Source organism: Ambystoma mexicanum, chromosome 7q (assembly GCF_040938575.1).
Source record: "Ambystoma mexicanum isolate Mex_15411 chromosome 7q, UKY_AmexF1_1, whole genome shotgun sequence".
Taxonomy (NCBI): domain Eukaryota; kingdom Metazoa; phylum Chordata; class Amphibia; order Caudata; family Ambystomatidae; genus Ambystoma; species Ambystoma mexicanum.
In genome coordinates this window covers 1118224388-1118247075 of record NC_090941.1, presented here as the reverse complement: position 1 = coordinate 1118247075, position 22688 = coordinate 1118224388, and the positions used below count along the sequence as shown (strand labels likewise).

The 22688-nt window shown below is 45.7% G+C and overlaps 1 protein-coding gene across 5 annotated transcripts in view; it reads right to left on the bottom strand.

The window, feature by feature from the left end:
* APBB1 (amyloid beta precursor protein binding family B member 1) overlaps positions 1 to 22688 on the bottom strand; it is a 1513529-nt gene that overhangs the window by 721783 nt on the left and 769058 nt on the right. For all 5 annotated transcript variants that reach the window (XM_069640532.1, XM_069640534.1, XM_069640533.1 and 2 more), the window contains one exon: positions 7741 to 7826. In XM_069640532.1, the coding sequence (XP_069496633.1) occupies positions 7741 to 7826 (86 nt within the window). The remainder of the gene's footprint in view (positions 1 to 7740; positions 7827 to 22688) is intronic.

The window sequence follows — 22688 nt, the reverse complement described above, 5'->3', positions numbered from 1 at the left end:
CAGCTTGGATCCGGCTTCGAGCTTCCCTGGTCCTGGGCCATGTCCGTTGAGGTAGGCCACAAATCTTCTGGAATCCTCCAAGAAGCGTAACTTGACGAAAACTTCACCCTTGAGGGGCGTAGAAGAATTCCGAAACGGGTCTGAGGATGGCTGCCAGGGGAGGGGCTTAGGTAGAGGGCAGTCATTGACTGGGGGCAGTATGACCCAGAGATCAGTGATTGGTTACTGCTAAGAAAGACAGATCAGAAACGAAACTGATTGTTTTTTCTTTACCGAGGATTCCCGGCCTGACGACCGGGAATATTCATGAGCAGGTGAATCCATGCCAGACCCCATGCTGGAGAACCTTGGCAACACCGGTAACAGAGGCGTTACGGTCGACGACCTCTCCCTTTGCCCACTCAACAGAACCGGTAACTCCGCGAGCGCAGGAAAGTTGAGGAATCCACCTCACAGACAAGACCTTTACAGGCCTCTCAGTTCTGTTGGTACGCACCTTAGCCTCGTTAAGAGGAACCTCAGAACAGAGTCCGGTCTTGATAGCTCCCTCGAGAGGGGCCTCGAACCGTGGTTCGGTACAGAAAGCCTCAACAGAGGCCTCAGGGCTCACCCCGATGTCTGTTTGGAAGCTCCAGACAAGGAGACCTCGGAGCGAACTCCGGTACCCAACGCCTCAGCACCACTATGCTGGCTATTAACACCTGATCGGTGAACCTCGGATCGTGATCTGGTATAGGTAGGCCCCTTGCGGAAACCCTCGGAGAAAACCCCGGGTACGCCTATTAGGCCTGCGAGGCACCTCAGGGATAACCCCGGTAGCAGAGCTTTTGAAACCCCTCCGGGACATGGAGGACCCCAGGAAGAAGTAAAGAACTTATCAGCGTTTCTTCTTTCCATCAATGAAGAGTTGGAAACGCGATGGAGGAACCTTCTGGAAGATTTCCTCCCACCTATGAAGATGCCGTTTAAGTGCCGGACCGAAAGGGAGTCGCAGAATAAAAACGAGTCCCAACGGTGATCCGGTCCCAGACATTGCAAGCAGAGAGAATGGGGATCCGCACTAGTGAATCCATGCTCGCAAGAAGAACAAGTGGCAAATCCCAGACGCTCCGGCATAGACTGAGGACTACGCGACCGCAGAACCGGAGCAGGAGAGAAGGACAACAGAAAAGAAAAAATGTCTTCCCGGTAATGCTAGTGCGTCCAGCCCCGACCGTGAGGAGAAAGACTGAAGGGCGATGCACGGGGCAGAGCAAAGGAGGGCGGGGTTACGGCTGCGTGTGGTACCCCACGTAGAAAGAGGACACATTTTCAATTCGATGCTTTTGTACAAAAGTGCTCCGGTCCCATCCCACAGGACGGAATGTCCCAAAAGTATTGAGGAAAGGGACGGGACATAGGAGTAAAAGGCACACTGTGACACACCTTTTGCTGCCTAAGAGGCCAATTTCAGCGCCGAACTGCATCCCTAGAATAGATAACCAAGAACACATTCCAAAGTGAAGACAATTAAAAACAAAGTCAAGAGACAATGCAAGCAACAAAGTCAAGAGAAAATAAAGACACAATGCATCTGATACTAAAATATGAACAACCTGGGGTAAATGGAGCAGGAATCAAGATCGAAGAAAATAAGATTCTAAATTGCCAAGGCAAAAATGAAGATGAGACATGGATATGTTGGGAAAGAGGACAATTATAAATTAAAGGAACAGTGTTCACTCCTGGCTGAAGGAGTAATGATGTGCAAAGCAAGAGCTATGACAGGACAATGGGACATAGTTGTGATAATCACAGTAGAGGAATGTAAAGACAAATGGCCTAAAATTGTGAGGCTGTTGACTTGGGTCGATGAGGGGAGACCATTGCAGATACTCACCCTGAAAATGCATCTTTATGCTTCAGACACAATGGCACAGTGAATTTTGGAGAAAAACGCAAGTGTGCTTGAATCTTTGATGTACCAGGCATGGATGAAGGAACTGCATTCCTGATGAATCATTATTGGGCTTGTGGATCGAGAGCATATATAAAGCTATCACCAAAATGGGGAGGAATTGGTTTGTTGGTACTGGTCAGCACACCAGCCTTAGTAGTTCCACAGAGTGACCTACAAATTACATAATTTCCAAAGAAGGATGCATAACTGATGGAGAAGAGCTCGACAATAGACATTTTTTTTTTATTTCTCAACAAAATCAGCAGAAGCCTATTATGACATTCCAAATTCGCACTAATTATTCAGCATGCCAAGAATACAAACTGCGGTAAACGCCATGTGGCTCCAGATTACCATATGGGAGCTAATGCAGACGAATACAACAATAAAAGTATTTAATGCCATCAGAGAAGAATTGAGGGCAATAAGGCTTATGGCCCTCCAGAACAGATATGTCTTGGACTTAATTAGAGCAATGGACGGAGGCATGTGTGCCAAGATCAGGTCTTCTTGCTGTACATTTATACCTACTCATGATGAAGAAAATGGAACCCTGACATAAGCAATGACTACGCAAACAGACCTGCACATGAAGATGGTGAAGGAAGTCGATCCAATTGAAAATGATGATTATTTACATCTTTGTTCTCATGGATTCCAACTTGGCTGGCAAATGCTTTCAAAATACTTGGAGCAATACTAGTGATAGCATTGCTAGGATTCTGTCTCATAAGGATCATCGTGGGACAAAGTAAAAAGACAGCCAAGAAAGCTACTGGAATTAAGTGAATGATTGACAGTGATACTCTAACTGAAAGCGAAGCCAGTTTTCGTGAGAACATCAAGAAACATACCCTTGCACCAACAGGAACTAATCTTTATCATAAAGATCTGAAGAAATATGTGGGACAATGGATATTCTGTGCACCAGCAGGAGATTGCCGTCTGAAGACCTGCAGTGTGTATGAACATATAAAAAATGCTGGTCACCTGAGGGGGTTGAAAAAAATATGGGTCCCGAAGAAAAGAAGATGAAATAATAGAAGACAAAGCAGAAATTAGAGTAGAGGAGCAAAGAGTTTGGTAGAGAAGTCGACCAGAGGTGGGGAATGTAGAGGAGCAGGTGGACACCCTCTCCCTGGTCTCTGCCCCTTTAGCACCATCCCATTGGAATGACAGACACAATTGTACACCCATACATGAATCCTTGCAATATTCCTGAACCACTCCGAGTATATGAGAGACGATATGCACTCAGGCAATCATTTAGAGTGTACCCACAAGCTGATGTAGTGGAGGAATGCTATCAAGTAAAAAGAGCCTTAGTGAGCTGTCGAAATGCAGCCATGAACAGAATAGCTGTACACTAAAACAAATTCTGATGACATCAAAATAATATCAAAGATGAAATAAGAACCTATGCTGAAACAATATGAAAATACTTAATGACAGTGTAACCGGAGCATTAAGAGAAACATGTACTCAATGATACAGTAATCGTGAACACAAAGAAGAATGAAGTGACTCAATTGTCAATAATTGTAAATATGTCGTAATGCAAGGTAGAAAGAACATATAGAAGCTTGCTGTTAGAAGGCATATATTCAACGTTTAGGACGACGACTTACATCAATCAACCCAGCTACCGCAAAATACAAGCCCAGGATCCTGAAGTGAAAAGACGATGAGGCGGTTATTCCCTTGGAAAATAAAGAAGTACATTGGCCTGGGACCAAGGATGCCATTTTGAGAGAAGGGCTAATTACGAAGGGAATCCAACGAGCAGATCACGTGCCAAGGGACGTATTTCTCGAGATCAGGAAAAACATTTACAGATGCCAAGTATTGGACAATTAAAAGCATATAAAGTTCATATGGGATCGAGTGAGCAAGTCTCTAAAGGCCAAGAGAAGTAACTGCACCCAGTGTAATTGAATCAAACGGTGTTAAATATACTGTCCAAATGGACAAACTTGTGGTCTCTTAACATGTGACTAACAGCTCGCAAACAAGGGCTATTCATTAGGCTTGAAACTAAGATAATGGTGTGCCTACACTCCCTTGAATGTTTCCAGGAAAGTGCAGACTGACAAGGTCAATCTTCAAATAGAGGACAGTGGCATGGGGCCTATCGATGAGAGGGTAGACTAATTCGGAAAACAAGGGAGAGCGGACATATCTCAAAGCACCTGGATTTAATTTCTATGTACATCCTGCTATCGAGCCGAATGTTCAAGTTTGGATTAGGGTTGCCAACCAAACAGAAAAGCCTGCCATGCACTTTTACATAAAATGTTGCAAAGTACAAGTAGCTCAGGGTGTCTCCTACAGACAATGGCCATTAATGAGAGACTAACACTCATGCATTCTATATGTAGACATGTTCCGCTAACTCAATCCCACCCCTTGATAGGTTTTTGCCACGTAGGATGACAGAAGACGCACCTAGCCTTATTATAAGCTAAGTATAATCAAGAACATGTTTTGATCCTGCTGCATGCATCGATTTGATGAAGGACGATTAGCCCAGCATTCCTTCATTGAGATAAAAGCAGTATTTCTTTGAGCCTGTCCATTTATTTCGTCTGAGACATTTTATTGGTAATTACATCTAGCACAAAGACGCTTCAAGGTGCTAGAGCACAGAAAGATTGAAGTCTGCCAAATCCAGCATGGTGCACAGGTCCGCCTGGTTCGACAGTTGAGAGTCAAAACCCTTGCCGACTTCTGAACTTGGCACCTTGTCTATGGCTTTCATCTGCAAGAATTCCATGATTTCTAGCCTTACAGCGGAAGACCCAACCTGAATTATATGAGGGTGGAAATAAGGGAGGGGAGATAACCCAACAGAACCTAAGAGTTTGAAGTTAAGGTCCTCCAGGCATCTAAGTGAAGTGAGATTCTGCATACCACCAGAGTATAATGGAACTGCACAACTCCATCATTTTGAGGACTTATCAGCGGGACGCAACAAAGTGCCAGTTGATGAGGCAGACCAGGAGAAAAAAAAACCTGCCCAAGGTCTTCTGTTGAGTGCTGGATGACTTGTCCTGCTGCCTCGCTTTGTGCTCTTGGAAGTCTCAAACCTGAGAACGATCTGGACATAGATTCCACTTGAGGCAGTTGATGGTTTGACTTTTGCCGGCTTAGTTAAACCAAAAATAATAATGTTGTAAGCTTGCTGGCTTGCTTTTCTCATGGCTAGCTCCTTTTCTGTGGAGCTATGGAAAGGTCCTTCCCATCAAATGGGAGGTCCAACACGTTATCCAGGACCTCCTTCATGAATTTAGTGGCATGGAACCATGCCTTTCTGCATGTATCTGCTCTGATAGCCACTCCTCTTGAGGAAGTAACAACAAGATGGGTGGCTGCCTCCAGAAGATCCTGAGCGATCCCGTCCCTTAAACTGCTCAAAATGCTCTGGGGGTATGAACCTTCTTTCAAATTCCACCAGATCCTTCCATAGTACCTGGTTCGCTACAATTAAAAGCGCTGTAGCATTTGCCTGCCTCAAAAGCAGCGCAGAATTTGCAAAGACATTCTTGCCCAGGACTTCTAGATCCAGATCTTCCTTGCTTAAAAGCCGAGATGAGAAATATGCATGGGGAATGTCTTGAAAACATAGGTTGTTGCCGCCACTACCGAGGTAGACAGTTGGGGGCAAGCTGACAGGGTAACTTCCTTGGCTTCGAGGGACCTGCATCAGATCAATTTTCCTGTTTGTGGGTATCCCCACATGAGGCTTCAACCAAACTTTCTGTGCCTCTGCCAGAACATCTTTCTGCAGACTAACACCCGTTCTTTCCACCGTTTTGATGGCCTGAGCCACAGACAAAAAACCCATCTCAGAAGGAGGCAGCTCCGGGATCGGAATATCCAGGAAAACCATTAAATCTGTGATCCTGTCATGAAACGCTCTCGTCGACGAGGGGATCCCATCCTTTTCCTCTGTCTGGTCCTTAGGGTCTTCCACTAGTGGTGGAATTGTCTTGTGGGGCTGTGGCATCAAAGGAGGCCCAGAAGGCGGAGGAAGAAGTGGAGGTACTTCTGGCACCCCGGGGAGTGGCACCGGCTGAAACGCCCTGAAGGATTCCGGAGGTTTAGGAATAAACTCCTGAAACAGATTCCTTAAATAGTCCTTCATAGGATCAGAATGCATGAAAACTATTGAAGACAGTATCCTCCAAAGATCTGTGATATGGCTGTCTCTGTGGAGGAACAGGCTTCACCCACGAGTGTCAAGATTGCCTGCCAAGAAGGTCTCGACAGCCATGGATCCACATAATGAAGTGGAGAAGAAGTCATAGGCAGGGACAGAGTAGGAGGCAGCGACCTGCGAGGAGGAGCCAACAACTCTATTCTGGGAACAAAAGGATTGCGTTAAAAAGGAACACTGTGTGGTGGTGCAAATGGTTTGCAAGTTTCGACCATCGTAACTGCCAAAGAAGAGGATTCGGAAACTGCTGGCACCATTTTTATGAGGGAGAGCACTTGTACCCTTTGTGGTCTTAGACCATTGAAACTATGCCAGCAACGGAAACAGTCTGCAGAGGCTTTGACGCAGATGGCGGACCCAATCTGGAGCAGTTATGGCCCTGATATTAGCTCCAACGTAGGGATCCTCTGCAATGCCGGTACAGAATTTATCCGAGGGATTTGACCCTGTCAATTTAGCCACTGAGAGGGGAAACCTCGGCCAAGCATGTGACTAGATTAGCTCTTTCTGAGGGAACCTGCGAGATAACTCCAGTAGTATTAGGCCCCAATGGGGGAATCTCGGTTTTGCTGGTATAAGAATTATCCCCTAGAAGGGGATCCTCAGAGAAAGCTCTGGTAGTTTTACCTCCTGAACGGAGATCCTTGGTGCACGCTCCAGTATACAAAAAAGCCTCTCGCCCTTGGGAAAAGTCCCAGTATTGCTAGGATCCGAGTAATCCCTCCCAATGCCAGAGACCTCTGAGGAGAAACGTCTGGTCTGGCGTTACCTGCCAACAAAACCACTTAACGGACGCCACTTCTTACTTGAAACGAAGCAGTAAATGTGCCCAACCACTGACTGATGGACTCCCTCCAAACGCTGAAGCAGTCAAGTGAGCATCACAGGCAAAGCAAGCGTCCCACCTGTTATCTGGTCTGATGCCGAGTAGTTCCTACCATATGACGGACAGGGATCAAATCCTTTTTGTCCCAGCATACAAGAGCAAAAAAACAACTGACGCCGGAGATAAGAAAATCCTGACCGAAAAAATAATAAAAAGGAGCATGAAAAAACTACTGCTGGTGCTGGATGTGTCTGGCACAACCGTGTGGAGTAAAGGACTGAGGCATGAGGCCCAGAGGTGGGGCTTGGAGGCAGCCAGTGGCTACACATGCGCTGGGCCCACCTCATCGCAAAATGTCTGACCATTTTTGTGTGGTGCTACAAAAAGCTCTGGTCCCGTCCCCTAGGATCGAATGTCCCCACAATTGTGGAGGAAATGGGAAAGGATGAAGGAGTACTAATTTCTTTGGCCCCGGCCATCCCACAATTAATCCAGATATACATTGTGACACGCCATTGCATCCCAAGAACTCAGTGATCATGCACAAATAGTGCAAGTGCCATGAAGTTGTTTCAATAGCAGAGATGTGCTATACAAATCCTATGTATCAACATTTCTTAATCCAATAACAAAGCAAATAAAAAATAAAACCATTTATACAAATCAAACCGGTTAAAAGATTGTACCTAAACTAACCAACCAATTTCTGTAAAATTAATAAAGATTAAGCTCCGTGTCTCTCTGCTCCTCCCTTCTCACCTGATGTTCAGTGATGCGTAGCGTAATGTAGATTCTTCTAGTTCCTTCTGACTGGGCTCGGAGATCACCTCTTCCGACTGAAGATCCTAGGGATGATAGAGGCAAGTCAAACAGTGCAAGACATGTTTCTGGTCTTTAGTGGGTGAGCGTTTCCCACTTTGACACTGAAAATACTTCTGGAAGGCATCAAGGTACCTTTGCAGAGAAAACACAACACATTTAATAATATTTGACTCGAAGTCAAGGCGTACCTTAGAAATGGATTAGGCCTACGCCCTGCATAGTTCTAGGTAGATCACTGCAATGTGTCTCAGGCCGCAGCAATAAACAGGTTATTCATGTAGTGACTACTGTACTGTTAGTCCATAATCTGCTTTATCATGTGTGGATTATAAATCCCAGAAAGGAAATGGGATCAATGCAAAATAGACTGTCTGAGGGAGCATGGATGACCACGCCTCCTTCACAGATGCTCGGCTGCGCATGCTTCCTACCCCAAGCAGCAATCCTTTCATCACAAAATATAAAATCAGCTCTTTTGGGGAGGATGGAAGTGGGCCATTTGGCGGAAGGGGGGTTATAAACTATGTGCTGCATTTCCGTCACTTCCCTTTTCCTTCCATAGTTGTGGGAGATTACTAAGCAGCATATTATTAGGAGGATGCTAAACATCAATGAGTTTGTTAGAATGATTTTCTTTCAAATCTTTTTATGAGGACTTAGAAATACCCACCAATAGTGGTGTGCAGGGCTTCCAACATGTTATTTTAGTGTCTCAAAATGGCAACATGGAAAACAGCCCAGCTTCAATCTTAGGAGGATCACTGTGGCACCAAGGTACAACAGACGCCTTCAATAATAGGGACTGTCCACAAATGATGGTCTTTAAAAAATACGCTGTGTGCTACAGTTATGACAAAGATTAATTATTCTCGAGATGTTTTAGACGCCTTGTGAGGACATTAGAAAACCAACCTAGTTGAATATGCACTGGGTGTTCAGAAGGTTAGTCCTTGGAATTGTGAAATAAAAGAGCAGCCATGGCTTCACTCTTAGGAGAGGAGTGGAAAGATATTAGGGCACAGGCAGATAAGTACACAATGAAATACACCACACATAGTATACTGAACATGTTTACTATTTATTCTACATCTTATATTAGGTGCGACAGTCCACGTAAGTACTACAGACAAATACAGAGGACACAGTATACATGCTAAAAACAGAAAAGGATTTAAGAAAACCTAACTCGCTTCTAAAGCCAAGGGAAATCCAGTTACATTGAAGTAAATTACTACACATTGTGCGGGGTTCACTAGGGAGGGAAGCGTGATTCTAACGATCAGGAAAACAAAATCACCAGCAAGTACATACAATTAATTACATTTAGTAGTGGAGTATTCGTTCCATAAAGAACCCGGTTTACACCTAGCACCAAATTAAACAAGTAGCATAATCAGGAACAATGTATTTTTTATTAATGTTATTTGCATATAATTTGCTTTACAAATAAAAATAAACCTCTACACAACACTTGTTAATCTTTGTAACTTAAAATATACAATCACATAATACATCAAATGTTATCTACTAGCATAGCAAAAATACATTTGATATCTCCGTTTTTAACAGAGGCTCTATCTGCATCCAGATATACAATGCGATATGCAGTGACTTTTCACTATTTAAACAATCAGCCTAGAATGCATAATTTTCTTATACCGTCGTAGCTTCTAACAAACCTTCGCAGTAAGGTCATATTAAGTGGTCCCTTTTCCCTGCACTCTGTTAGAATGTGTCTGACCGATTCCATCATCGTGCTAACTTTACAAATCCGACACGTGTTCTCCGACGCAGGGATTAACCATAAGAACTGGGAGTCTATATGTACGCATATTCAGCATGAATCTACAGAGGTTTAGATTGGGGCAAAGAAGCAAAGAAGTCTCTGCTTTATGACATTTATTTATTTAATTATTATAACGTGCCAAATGGCCATAGCCCTCAGGGCGCACACAAATAAGGCACAGATAGGGAGATACAAAAGTACAGGAGCAGGAGAGTGATGCATAGCCAGGAGGACTAGCAAACAAAGTGAGTTTTTACTACTTTTTTAAAGCAGAGCAGGGAAGAGATGGAACGTGTTTTGTTTGGGAGGGCATTCCATTCCCTGGATACCTGCACTGAAATGTTGCATCCACCAAATTTAGACAATTTGAAACGTGACTGTTTGAGTTTTTGTGAATTCCCTGATCGCAGGGCATATGCAGGTTTATCTGGAGTTAGTTGTTTCATAAGATATGGAGGGACAGTGGATGACCAGCATTTGTGAGCCAGTCGTAAAATTATGAGCAATCCTGCGTACTATAGGCAACCAGTGTAACTTTTTTTGGCCTCAAACGTGATCATGTTTTGGCAAATCGAAAATGGTGTGAACAGCACTATTCTGCACCATCTGCAGCGACTGAATATTTGACTTTGAGGTCCATGCCAAGAGACTATTACAAAAATCGAGTCTCAAGTTAATAAGTGCTGATACTAAGGTTGATCTATTATCAACAGAGATATAGGGTTTGAGTTGGTTAAGAAATTTGATCACGTCACCAAAGGAGGTCCTAATATGGGATACATCATCTTTGCATCAACATGGACACCTAGTGTTTTTACGCTAGTGGACACAGGAATCTGACTGCTAGCAATGGAGAAGTCCTTAGTTTATTCAACCTGTGATTGGTTGCTACAATAAGAAATTCAGTCTTGCCATCATTAATGGCAAGTGAATTTATGATCATCCAGGATTGGCTACCTGAATAAACTTCATTAAGTCTCTCAAAGGCCAATTTGCGATTCCCCGAAAGATTAAAGATCACCTGGGTGTCATCAGCATAGTTTGTATAGCAGACACCCTGGAGGTACACCAGCATTAAGAATATCGGGAGGTGATTGAGCCCCCTCCATAGCTACTCTTGATACTCGAGGACCGAGAAAAGATGCCACCCAGTCTGCCGTCCCCCAGGTACAGCCAATCAACATGTCGACTAGTATAGAATGGTTAACCAGGTCGAAGGCCGCTGACAGATCCAGAAGCATCAACAGAGCTGGGTGGCCCTCGTCCACAATACTAGCAAGGGTTGTAAAACACTGTCCAGATGAGGACACAGCGTGGAGATCGGGCGGCGCAATACCGGTCTCCTTCCTGTAACATGGTGGATTTCAGTACTGCAGACGGCGGACTAGTGTTGCAGACAGTGGCTGATGTACCCGTGGCCACGCCCCCGACTCACGCAACGCTTATCCGGAGACGGCGAAGGCAGTTCGACGCGTTGCTACTCTCTACCGAGTTCAGTTACGCTCCCACTCTGAAAAGGAATCCCTACTCCACTCCAGAACACTTTCGCCTGCACGGCGTGGCGGAGACGCCTCCTTTGACAACACTTGCTGATCGGGCAAAGGCTTCAATCCGTCCACAAGGGATGCAACTCTCTTAGCTAGTTATTCTGACTCACGTTCGGATCAGAGCTCTTTCCACCATCCTTCTCTGAGGTCCCTTGGTCAGTTCCTAATAGCACCCCGGGTCTGAGATCGGGGGCCACGCCTTTCATCGGTCGGAGCATATCTTTTGCTAGATCTGGTCCTTACTGACGGGGTGAAGATCATTTACCACATTGAGAAGTAACATCCGTATCATCCAGATCTTCCCTGGGGAGCTGTTATCAGGAAGCCTCGAACCCTAGCAGCTCTTCCCGGCACAGGGTTTTTTTCCCCTAGGGGGGGTTTTCCCTGGAGGGCTCACCCCTGGCTGGACTTTGTAGTTCCGGTCAGCGGAGGGACTTCTAGGTATTTCCCCACTCTCGTCCTATTCAGAGGAGAAGTCCTAAGGAAAGGATTCAGGTAGGTGTTTGCTATTTCTTGTTCGAGCAATGTTAAAATATTTGTAGTAATAATGATTACAGTTAGCAACGCCCAAAATTGAGAGAAAGCATTTTGACACGGCTTGGGCATATCTAGGTGACAACTAAGAGTAGGATGGATCAGCAAATCCAGCAGCTAATAGCTGCGGTATAATCTTTAACTTCGGAAGTACAGACCCTCAAGCAGGAAAATGCTACACTCTTACAGAATCAGCAGCAGGCAGCCCAACGGGCTGCTCAGCAACAAATTGCACAACAGCAGGCTGTACAGCAGGCTGCAAGAGGGAGGATCCCTCAGTGTTCGGAGGTTGCCCCTGCGGCTCTACCAGGCGGACAGTTTGATGGGAACCCCCATGGGGTAAAGGAATTTCTCTATGCTTGTTCCGTACAGTTTGCTTTCAAGCATGCCTTTTTTCATAATGATAGGGACCGGGTTGGTTATATGATTTCTCAAATGTCGGGACCAGCCTTAGCTTGGGCCACCCCATTGGTTACTTCCAATAATCAAATTCTTGACTCCTACATGGCATTCAGTAACAGCATCCGAACCATGTTCGCTAGGCAGGAAATAAGGGTGGCCTCTCAAGAACACTTGCTAGATCTCAAGCAAGGGAACCAAGACATACTAACATATATCACCCGGTTTAAACAGATGGCTAGCGAGACAACATGGTCAGACGATGCCCAGATTACACTATTCCGTAGAGGTCTGTCAGAGGAACTGAAAGATGAGGTTTCCAGGGTACCTCGCCCATCATCCTTGGCAGAATTGGTGGTGCTGGTTATGCAGTTGGATTATAGAATTCGAGAACGGAACAATGAAAGACGAAGAGGCAGAGTCTTACGCCCTCTTCCTTCTCAGTCCTCATCGGCCACTAACAATCCCAGTACAGAAGAACCTATGCAATTGGGAACCACTACTCCTCGAGGTCCATTATCCGCAGAGGAGCGTACCCGGAGGAGAACCCATAACTTGTGCATGTATTGCGGACACATACTCATGTGGTACAAGAATGTCCCGTCGCTCCCCCTAGAAAGTCGGGAAACGCCAGCGCCCGGTCTTAGGAGGAACCACTGTTCAGGAACCCCCTCTAGTTTCAGGTTCCTCACACAAATTGCAATATTCCCTTAGTCCCGATTCCTCTCGGATTTATATGTTGGTTCTAAAAGTAACTTTAAGATTCGGAGAACATTTCCTTCCCGAGATCTCAGCATTGGTGGACTTTGGGGCCGCGGGTAATTTCATTGATGATCAATGGGCTAGACAAAACAACATACCCCGCTCTGCTAAGCTTGAAGCAATTCCTGTCGAGAGTATGGACGGAGTCCTCTAATCTCTGGCCCAATTATGAGCCAGACTAATCCTTTGACTATGTCAATATCCTCTCACCATGAAATCATAACGCTGGACATAATCCGTGCCGCCCATTATCCCATTATATTAGGGTTGCCCTGGTTAAGAAGGCACAACCCTTTTATTAATTGGACGGCAGGATCCCTTTTCTTAGGGTCGGAGTTCTGTGTGGATCACTGTATTGGAGACCCGGGAAAGAAAATCGCAGCTCCAAAATTCACAGTCCTAGAGAGTCCGAGGACTAAGATTGTCAGCTACATATCGGGTCTCCCGAAGGAATATCAGAATTACGCTGACGTGTTCTCTACCTCAGAATATACGAAACTACCACCTCATCGTCGCGATGATTGCGCCATTGAGCTGGGTCCTGCACAGCCTCTCCCATTTGGTAGAATGTATATTCTCTCTTACACCGAGAAAGAAGTACTTTGAGAATATTTGAACACTCATTTAAAGAATGGATTGATTAGAGTCCACATCCCCGGCGGCGGCATCATTATTCTTTATTCCAAAAAAGAATTCTTCAGAGCGCAGACCCTGTATAGACTACAGGGGCCTTAACAAGATCACCATTCTGGACAAATATCCAATGCCCCTAATCCCGGATATATTACAAGCCGTCCAAGGGGCCAAGATATACACCAAACTTGATCTAAAAGGGGCCTATCATTTAATACGAATTAGACATGGGGATGAATGGAAAACTGCATTCAGGACTCCATTTGGGCACTATCAATACCAAGTGATGCCTTTTGGTCTTTCAAACGCTCCGGCAGTTTTCCAGAGGTTCAAGGACCATCACTTCTCCGACCTGCTCCTTCATTCAGTTATAGTCTATCATGACGATATTTTGGTTTTCTCAGACCATCTTCCAGATCACAAATCCCAGGTCCAGGAAGTACTTAGCAGACTATACCGTAACCATTTATACTGTAATATGGAGAAGTGCGTGTTCCATCAATCACAGGTGACTTTTTTGGGGTACATATTGTCTGCTCAAGGTATTTCAATGGGTCCGGAGAAGGTCTCTGCCGTCAAAGATTGGCCAGTTCCCAAACACTGTAAAGAGATCCAGAGATTTGTGGGATTTTCGAATTTCTACAGGCGATTTATCCCAAATTTCTCCTCCCTTACACAACCTTTGACTAATCTACCAAAGAAAGAAGTTCAGTTTGTTTGGACCAAGGCCCCTCAAGAATCTTTTGAGGAATTAAAGAACCGGTTTACCACCGCTCCTATACTGAAGACTCCCGATCAAAATCAGGGATTTATCATCGAGACTGATGCCTCCCAACATGCTCTGGGAGCAGTTTTGCTACAACGAGATGATCAGGGCCAAGAACGACCTATTGCATACTTGTCTAAAACATTATCTCCTTCCGAATGGAACTATACTGTCTTAGAAAAAGAACTTCTGGCTATCAAAAGAGCTTTCGAAGAATGGAGACATTTGTTATTAGGGGCCGTAATTCCAGTGGAAGTTAGAACAGACCACAACAACCTGCGCATTTTGCAATATGCACAAACATGCAATAGCAGACAGGCTTGGTGGGGTCATTTTTTCACCCCTTTCCGGATCTCCTTCTCGTTTATTCCTGGGAAGTACAATTTGCAGGCGGATGCCCTGTCTAGAAAGGACCCTTCTCCTTCTAGGCTCTTCCGATCAGAACCCATCTTTTCTTGCTCCACGTTGAAGGTAAGCAAACCCTTCGAGTTTGTGACACGTCTGGAACAACAGTCTGGTCCGGCGGTGTTGAAGAAACTTTCTCCGGCCCAACAGAAGACGCTGACTAGAAAGCAGGGTTGCTATTTCTATGGTCTCCAGGTTTACGTACCTACAAAGATTCTACGGAAGGAAGTGTTGAAATGGTGTTATGATTCCAAAACTTCGGGACACCGAGGACGTATCACCACCCGAGAATTGATCTCCCGCTACTTCTGGTGGCCGTCGATAAGAAGGGACGTGCAACAATATGTCGATGCTTGGCCTATGAGTCTTCAGACTAAGAGTCCCCGTCAACATCCTATAGGGACATTAGTAAAGATGCCTGTATCCACGAGACCATGGCAAATTATCTCCACTGATTTTGTGGTAGATCTACCTCCCTCGGGAGGTCATTCGGCCATTCTGGTAACCATTGACACCATCACTAAGATGGCACATTTCGAGCCACTAAAGGGACTTCCGTCCGCAGCTCAAATGGCCAGGAAGTTTATTGACACAATCTTTACCAGGCATGGATTACCGGAAGTCATCATCTCTGATCGAGGGTCACAGTACACATCAAGATATTGGAAGCAGATTTGTAAGATCTTAGGAATCACGCGAGCATTAAGTTCTGGGTATCATCCCCAAACCAATGGTCAGACTGAAAGACTAAACCAGACTTTGGAAGGTTATTTGAAAAATTACATCTCAGCTGCTCAAGATAATTGGTCCGAATTATTACCACTGGCAGAATTCGCATACAATAATTCTTATCATTCCTCACTCAAAACCTCACAATTTTTCTGTTCATATGGATTCCATCCTACCGCATTCCCCAAGAACAAACACTCGGATGTCAAGTTCCCTGACGTGGAACAGCTGATGGTACAAATTCATGATGGTCATCTCGCTGCCACAAAAGCTCTCACGGAGTCTCAAGAAAGAGTGAAGAGGTTTGCAGATCGCCTACGGACCACAGCTCTGATTATCAAATCTGGTGACTGGGTGTGGTTATCCTCTCGTTTCCTCCCCAGACATCTTCGGCCCTCAAAACTATCACCTAGATATCTGGGTCCATTTCGAATGGTGGCAGCTATGGGTCCAGCCGCCTTCAAACAAACTTCCAATGACCTGGTCCAGAATTCTTCCTGTGTTCCATGTTTCCCAATTAAAACCGGATTTCCGGAGCACATTTAATCCGAATATTTCGGTATGTCCTCCTCCTTTACGAGGGTACTCAGGTTCAGAATATAAGGTATCAGAAATTTGTGACTCAAGGTTTCACCATGGGAGACTACAGTACCTGGTTGATTGGAAGGGGTACACCCCTTCGGACCGAACCTGGGAATCACAAAAGGCTGTTCATGCCCCTAAACTTGTACGTACTTTTCATTTGAAGCATCCTAACAAACCAGGGGGCGGTACCCTTAGGAGGGGCCATACTGTAATAAACACTGTCCAAATGAGGACACAGCGCGGCGATCGGGCGGCGCAATACCGGTCTCCTTCCTGTAACATGTTGGATTTCAGTACTGCAGGCGGCGGACTAGTGTTGCAGACAGTAGCTGACCTACCCGTGGCCACGCCCCCACGCACGCAACGCTTATCCGGAAACGGCAAAGGCAGTTCGACACGTTGCTACTCTACCGAGTTCAGTTACCCTCCCACTCTGAAAATGAATCCCTACTTCGCTCCAGAATACTTTCGCCTGCACGGTGTGGCGGAGACGCCTCCTTTGACAACAAACACTTGCTGATCAGGCAAAAGCTTCAATCCGTCCACAAGGGATGCAACTCTCTTAGCTATTTATTCCGACTCCCGTTCGTATAAGAGCTCTTTACACCATCCTTCTCTGAGGTCCCTTGGTCAGTTCCTACTAGCACCCCGGGTCTGAGATCGGGGGCCACGCCTTTCATCGTTCGGAGCATATCTTTTGCTAGATCTGGTCTTTACTGACGGGGTTAAGATCATTTACCACATTGAGAAGTAACATCCGGATCATCCAGATCTTCCCTGGGGAGCTGTTATCAGGAAACCTCGAACCCTAGCAGCTCTTCCCGGCACAGGGTTTTTTCCACTACGGGGGGGTTGTCCCTGGAGGGCTCACCCCTGGCTGGACTTTGTAGTTCCGGTCAGCGGAGGGACTTCTAGGTATTTCCCCACTCTCGTCCTATTCAGAGGAGAAGTCCTAAGGAAAGGATTCAGGTAGGTGTTTCCTATTTCTTGTTCGAGCCATGTTAAAATATTTGTAGTAATAGTTATGACAAGGGTAGACTTGAGATCTAGCATAGCTGTCTCATTCCATATCGCGCTCTGAAACCAGACTGGTACGTACCAAATATATTTTTTTCCAGGAAATCGTGCAACTGAAGATATGCCACCTTATTCAAAATCTTCAGTAAAAGGGGGACATTTGTTAAGAGACGATCATTTTTTGCTAGCAATGGATCAAGCAAGCTCTTAAAGGAGGGGAGTTAGCCAAACCTCCTTAAGGGAAGATGGTACAACGCCATCTAGGAAGGATAGATTAACCATCCTAATAATACATGGACTCAAAAGGGTCATGGATTCCTTAATAATACTGGCCGGACATACGAGACCGTTACAAGGTGTTGCTTTGAGTGCAGCGACTATGCCGAGGATCTCAGTCTCAGAACATTGTTTGAATTCAAAGTTCGCAGTCATTATATTCCTGGAGGTATAGTCATGGGCAGATCTGCAGGGACCACCGAGTGTATTCCATTTCCCCGCTCCCCCCCTCATCCCAGGACAGAGACGGGCAGCAGTTAAGTTCACTGCACTCAGAAGGCCCAAGACGAGCATCGCGGCAGAGACGAACAAGTTACTTCTTACCTGGTAACGTTCTTTCGATGGGATGTTCCTCTGACGTATTCCTTATCCTGATAGATCATCTCCAGCTTGCTGCCCTCAGAATTTTTTTTTCAGTAGAGGGCACTGCGCGTCGACGTCCCTCGAGCCGATGTCCCTCGACAGCCTCTGTATCGGCGCCAACGTCATCATGCGTATAAATAGACTTGTGCAGCGTCCGTTGCTCAGTTCCTTTTTGACGTTAACAGTTGTTTCAAATGAATTGGTTAGTGACCCAGAAGGAGCGTAAGCTGTAACCACAAGGGAAGTTTTACTGAGGGGATGGATGGGAGGGGCGATAAGGAATACGTCGGAGGAACATCCCATCGAAAGAACGTTACCAGGTAAGAAGTAACTTGTTCTTCGAAGGGATTGTGTCCTCCAACGTATTCCTTATCTTGATAGTCTCCCATAGCAGTGGTGTGTAACTGGAGGTGGGAGTAAAATTGCCATGTTTCCCTTCAAGAGTGAACAGAGTGCAACACAGCTTTGCCAAATCTAGTCTCTTGGCTAGAGGAGGAATCCAGGTTGTAAAATCTTGTGAAGGTATGTGCAGACGACCATGTGGCAGCCGCACATATGTCTCGAATCGGTATCCCTCTTTGGAGGGCCGAAGAGGCTGCGATACCCCTGGTTGAATGAGCCCTAAGATTTTGAGGAGGCTCTTTCCCTGCCAGTTTGTAACATTCCAGAATGGCTAAAATAATCCATCTGGAAATGGTCTGTTTTGTTATTGGTAATCCCAATTTGTGCCCTGAGTAACCTACGAACAGTTGGTCTGCTTGCCTAATCCTAGCAAGTCTGCTGATGTAAAAGCTCAAAGCCCGCCTTGGGTCCAGCCTATGCAGTCTTTCTTCCTCTTTCCCCGGATGGGGAGGGGGATAAAATGAAGGCAAGGTAATCTTCTGAGTGATGTGGAATTCAGAAACCACCTTTGGGAGAAAATTAGGCTTCACTTGTAGAACAACTTTATCTTTATGAAAAATTGTATGAGGGGGTTTACAAGATAGAGCCTGTAATTCGCTCACCCTCCTAGCAGATGTCAATGCCACTAATAAGACAGTTTTAAGGGTGAGAAACCAAAGTGAACAAGAGTGGAGTGGTTCAAAAGGAGTACCCATCAGGAAATTTAAGACTAAATTTAAGTCCCATAAGGGAACTTGGAATGGTCTTGGAGGATAGACATTGGTTAATCCATTCAGAAATTGTATTACTAAGGGTAACTTGAAATACGATGGTTCCTCTGCAGTGCGCTTGAAGATCGATAGCGCTGCAAGATAGCCCTTGCAAGAGGAGCGGATCTGGAACTTTCCAAGAGCTGTTCCCCGGTGGATGACTGAGGAATGCGTTCAAAAGGCAGGCAGTAACCTTGGGCAACTGTCTCCAATGCCCAAGCATCTGACTTAATAGCCTGCCATTCTGTCAGATGTTGAGTTAGCCTGCCCCCTACTGGTGTCTTGTGAGGAGAGTCCTCAGAGTGATTTAGAGGTGTCTGATGCAGGTGCTGAGGGTAAAGAGATACCTGCTGCTGCGTCTTTTGTATTTTTAACCCCGTGCACCTAGGGTGAAACTTTTTTGACCTCTATGAATGGACTGTCCACTGCCTTTTCCGAATGCGGAATAAAAGCGAAAGGACTTACCTTTCCAAGAGGTTACTGAGGGGCGATATGGCGTTTGACGGATTGCAGCACCCAGGGATTTTGCTGCTGCTTTGGATGTCTAACTTTTCTAGGCTGTCATCCACCTTCTTACCAAATAAAGAAGAGCCGTCAAAGGGCATATTTAAAAGTCTGGCTTGTACATTTGGAGCAAACCCAGACTTTCTCAACCACGCAAATCTGCGGGTTGTAGTACTTGCCGCCATGGCCCTACTGATGCTGTCAGCAGAATCAATGCCAGTTTGAAGGGATTCACACATTGCGTCTTTACCATCCTTAATGATTTTTAGAAACGCTTCCCTTTCTTCTCCCTCTGGGAGGCAGTCAGCCGCTGATGAAGCACACTCCCAAAGTGTATGGCTGAACCTTGCGAGCGTACGAGTAGCGTTAATAGATTTAAACGCCAAGCTACATGCAGAAAATACATTCTTAGCCATAGAGTCATATCTTTTGTCATCCCTGTCCTGTGGAACAGTAGGGTATGCCGATCTACTGCCTGATGCAGTTGCCGCTTGGACAACAAGACTCTCTGGAGTTGGATGTTTAGACAAAAATTCAGGCTGAGTAGTAGATACCCTGTATTTGGTTGATAACTTCTTGTTAACCGCCGGCATAACCTCAGGAGTTTCCCAGTTAGCCAATATTTTTCTTTGTAATGCAGCGTGAAAAGGAACCACAGGATGTTTTCCACAAATGGACTTCCTAATCTTAAAAATATGAATAGGCAAAATCTTTCATAAAAGTCTAAGGGATATCCCTTCCCCAAGCTTTCTTGGTTGAAGATTTTCGAGACAGCTAATGTTTGGCTTCTGAGTGTGCCCGACCACTTCGACAACCGTTACCTTAACCTTCGCGCAATGCTTTCTGGTACTTGTAGTTGCAAGATTATTGGCTGCCCTCCGTCGGGTTCGAGCCACTCATTATTACTGATTTCCCTCAGATCTCTTATCTTTTACATCAACCTCCCTCAGTCGGGCTCAGGCCTTCAATACCTTTTCCACAGTTCACACAAGCATCCCTCAGTCGGACTCAGGCTTGAAATGCGTTTCTTCAGCTCACACAAGCTCGGTTTCTGGTAGTTGAAGACATTTGAAACTGCAAGGATTTTGTGAAGACCTCTGCTTGACCACCTCGAATTTCTCCCTCTTAACAGTTCTCAGCTTATCCAGAGTCAAGACCGCATTTAGCAGCAATGCATCTCGTTACTTGTAGTTCTTGTACAGTTCAAAACAATCTCAAAATGTTCAATGATTACTCAATTTGTCACTTGCCTTTTAGCATTCAATATATCACAGTTCCTTGTCTCACTTGCGTTTACACAGAGTCTTTCAAATGGGTGCTTTCTCTCCGCTGGACCACTTTTTGTCAAAGCTTTCAATTCAAACTGGTTTATCAACAGTCTTTTACTCTAAACACAGACAGGCACCTTCTCGGGCTTTGATCACTCACTGTTCATGTTTGCTCCGCTTTCTTTCTGCGATGCCCTCTCTCTCTGTCCGAGGCCATCGTTTGCGTCCCCCTTGGACGGCCTCGAACTCTTTGTTCGGGAGGGCAGTGACGGCTTCCAGAGCATCTGTCAGGTATGCCCCTCCTCTCCAGAGTCCCGTTTCTGAATGCTAAAGGCTGCACGGCAATGCAAAATTCACGCCACCATCCGTTCTGCTCCTGAGTAAGTGGCTGAGCAGCCTCTCGGCTATTTTTCGATGTGAGCCTGGTCTGTGGTAACTCGGGAATGGTTGCATCCTCTCTGCACCAGCCTCGCTCAGCTTCTAAAAAAGAAAACACAAAAGTCAAAGCTCCATGTCCCACAATGCATCACTCCTAATTTGCTGCTACTTCGCCAGCTCCCCTAAACAGCATTCGGGCGGTTTTGGGAGCAGCAGGTTTTCCAAAAGGGATGCTGCCGAGATCAGGGTCTCACCACCTGCCCCTCAGTACCTCACACCCAGGGGAGGACCTCTGGCTTGGGCACTGTCCTCTCCATCTGCCCCTGGTTTGACTCCCTTGCCACACTGCAGCCTCCCCTCTACTCACAGGTCGTGTGTCCTGGCAGTCCTTCCTCCTCCAGGCTCTCCAGAGTTCCTCGACTTGCTCTTTTATCCTCTGTGCACCGTCCAGCATCCCTAGCTCGCCCTCAGTGTGCTTGTGTGCTCCATCTTTTATACTTGCTGGGAAAGTTAATGGGAGTCAGGTGTGAGTGGTTGCCCAGCCCTGCCTGCCCCTATTAAAGGGACAAGATGGAGAATGGACATTGGAATCCATTGCTCATTGTTAACTATGGGTAATCTTCATGGCTCCCAGTCCTCTCTTCTTCATCTCAGTTCTTTGGCAATTAAGTGGAGAAATAGAATTATGGGAGTTGTAGTTTTCCTCAGTGAGTAGGTAAATTAGGTACAATATTGTCAGGAAAAGGGGAATAATTGTGTTGCTGTAAAACACAGGGTAATAGATTTAATTCCCTTTTCCTGGTTCTCTTACGTCTCCCTTTCTTCTTGGTCTCTTTTGGGGAGGACGGTAACGGGACAGGACTCAACAGCCTATGAAGATGGGGGAAATGTCGGGTTGGGGTGTGTTGGAAAGGGGGGTATACCATGACTCTCACAAGGGTGTTCCTCCCGCAGTCCCCAAGGACCCCCTGCCCAGGTGACCCTCCCTCTCTTGTACATCCACTATTACTCAACTAAGTATTCAACATGGCTTAGACATGGAGGTCTGTTTGGTCAGATGCACTATATCTTCAGTTTGTTCTTGTCACCTTCTGCTCATATATCGTCCTCCTGGCCCGCTGGGTAAGTTTGGGGAATTATTGTCGGACTTAGTGGCTGATTTGCACATGAGATACTCACCTGGTAGTACTAGGGGACCTTCACAGGTCCCCAGCTCTGAATGTTCTCTTTGATAGCCTGCGTGATCTCGATCTACATCAAATGGTATCTACCCCCACACATAAATTGGGTAATATAATGTACCTAATTTTTGCTAAAAATATCTTTTTGTCAGTGCAGTCAGTTGAGCTGGGAGTGCGGTCTGATCACTGCCTAATAACATGCAAGCTCAACGAGTTGGCACTGTGTGCCAAGATCCCAACATCCAAAATCTGGTGCCGTTCATGGCGCTCTGTCGTTACACAAAACATGCTCTCTCACGTTACAGCAAAATGGAACTTGTCCTCCTGCATCTCCCTATCCAATTTGGCCCAATCTATTCAGGAGGCCCCGGATAAGGTTGCCCCACTTAAACTTATTTTGCCATGCAGGCTACCTTCTGAGCCTTGGTATTCTGCTTCCCTTAAAGCAGAAAAGCAGAAGCTTAGACAGGCTGAGCGCGCCTGGCGAAACTCCTATGATCCTCATCTTAAAATACTATTTCGGCAGCATTTCGCAGCCTACTCTGTAGCCGTGAAGGCAGCTAAAATACACTACATCTCAGAGAAAATCAAAACAGCTCTC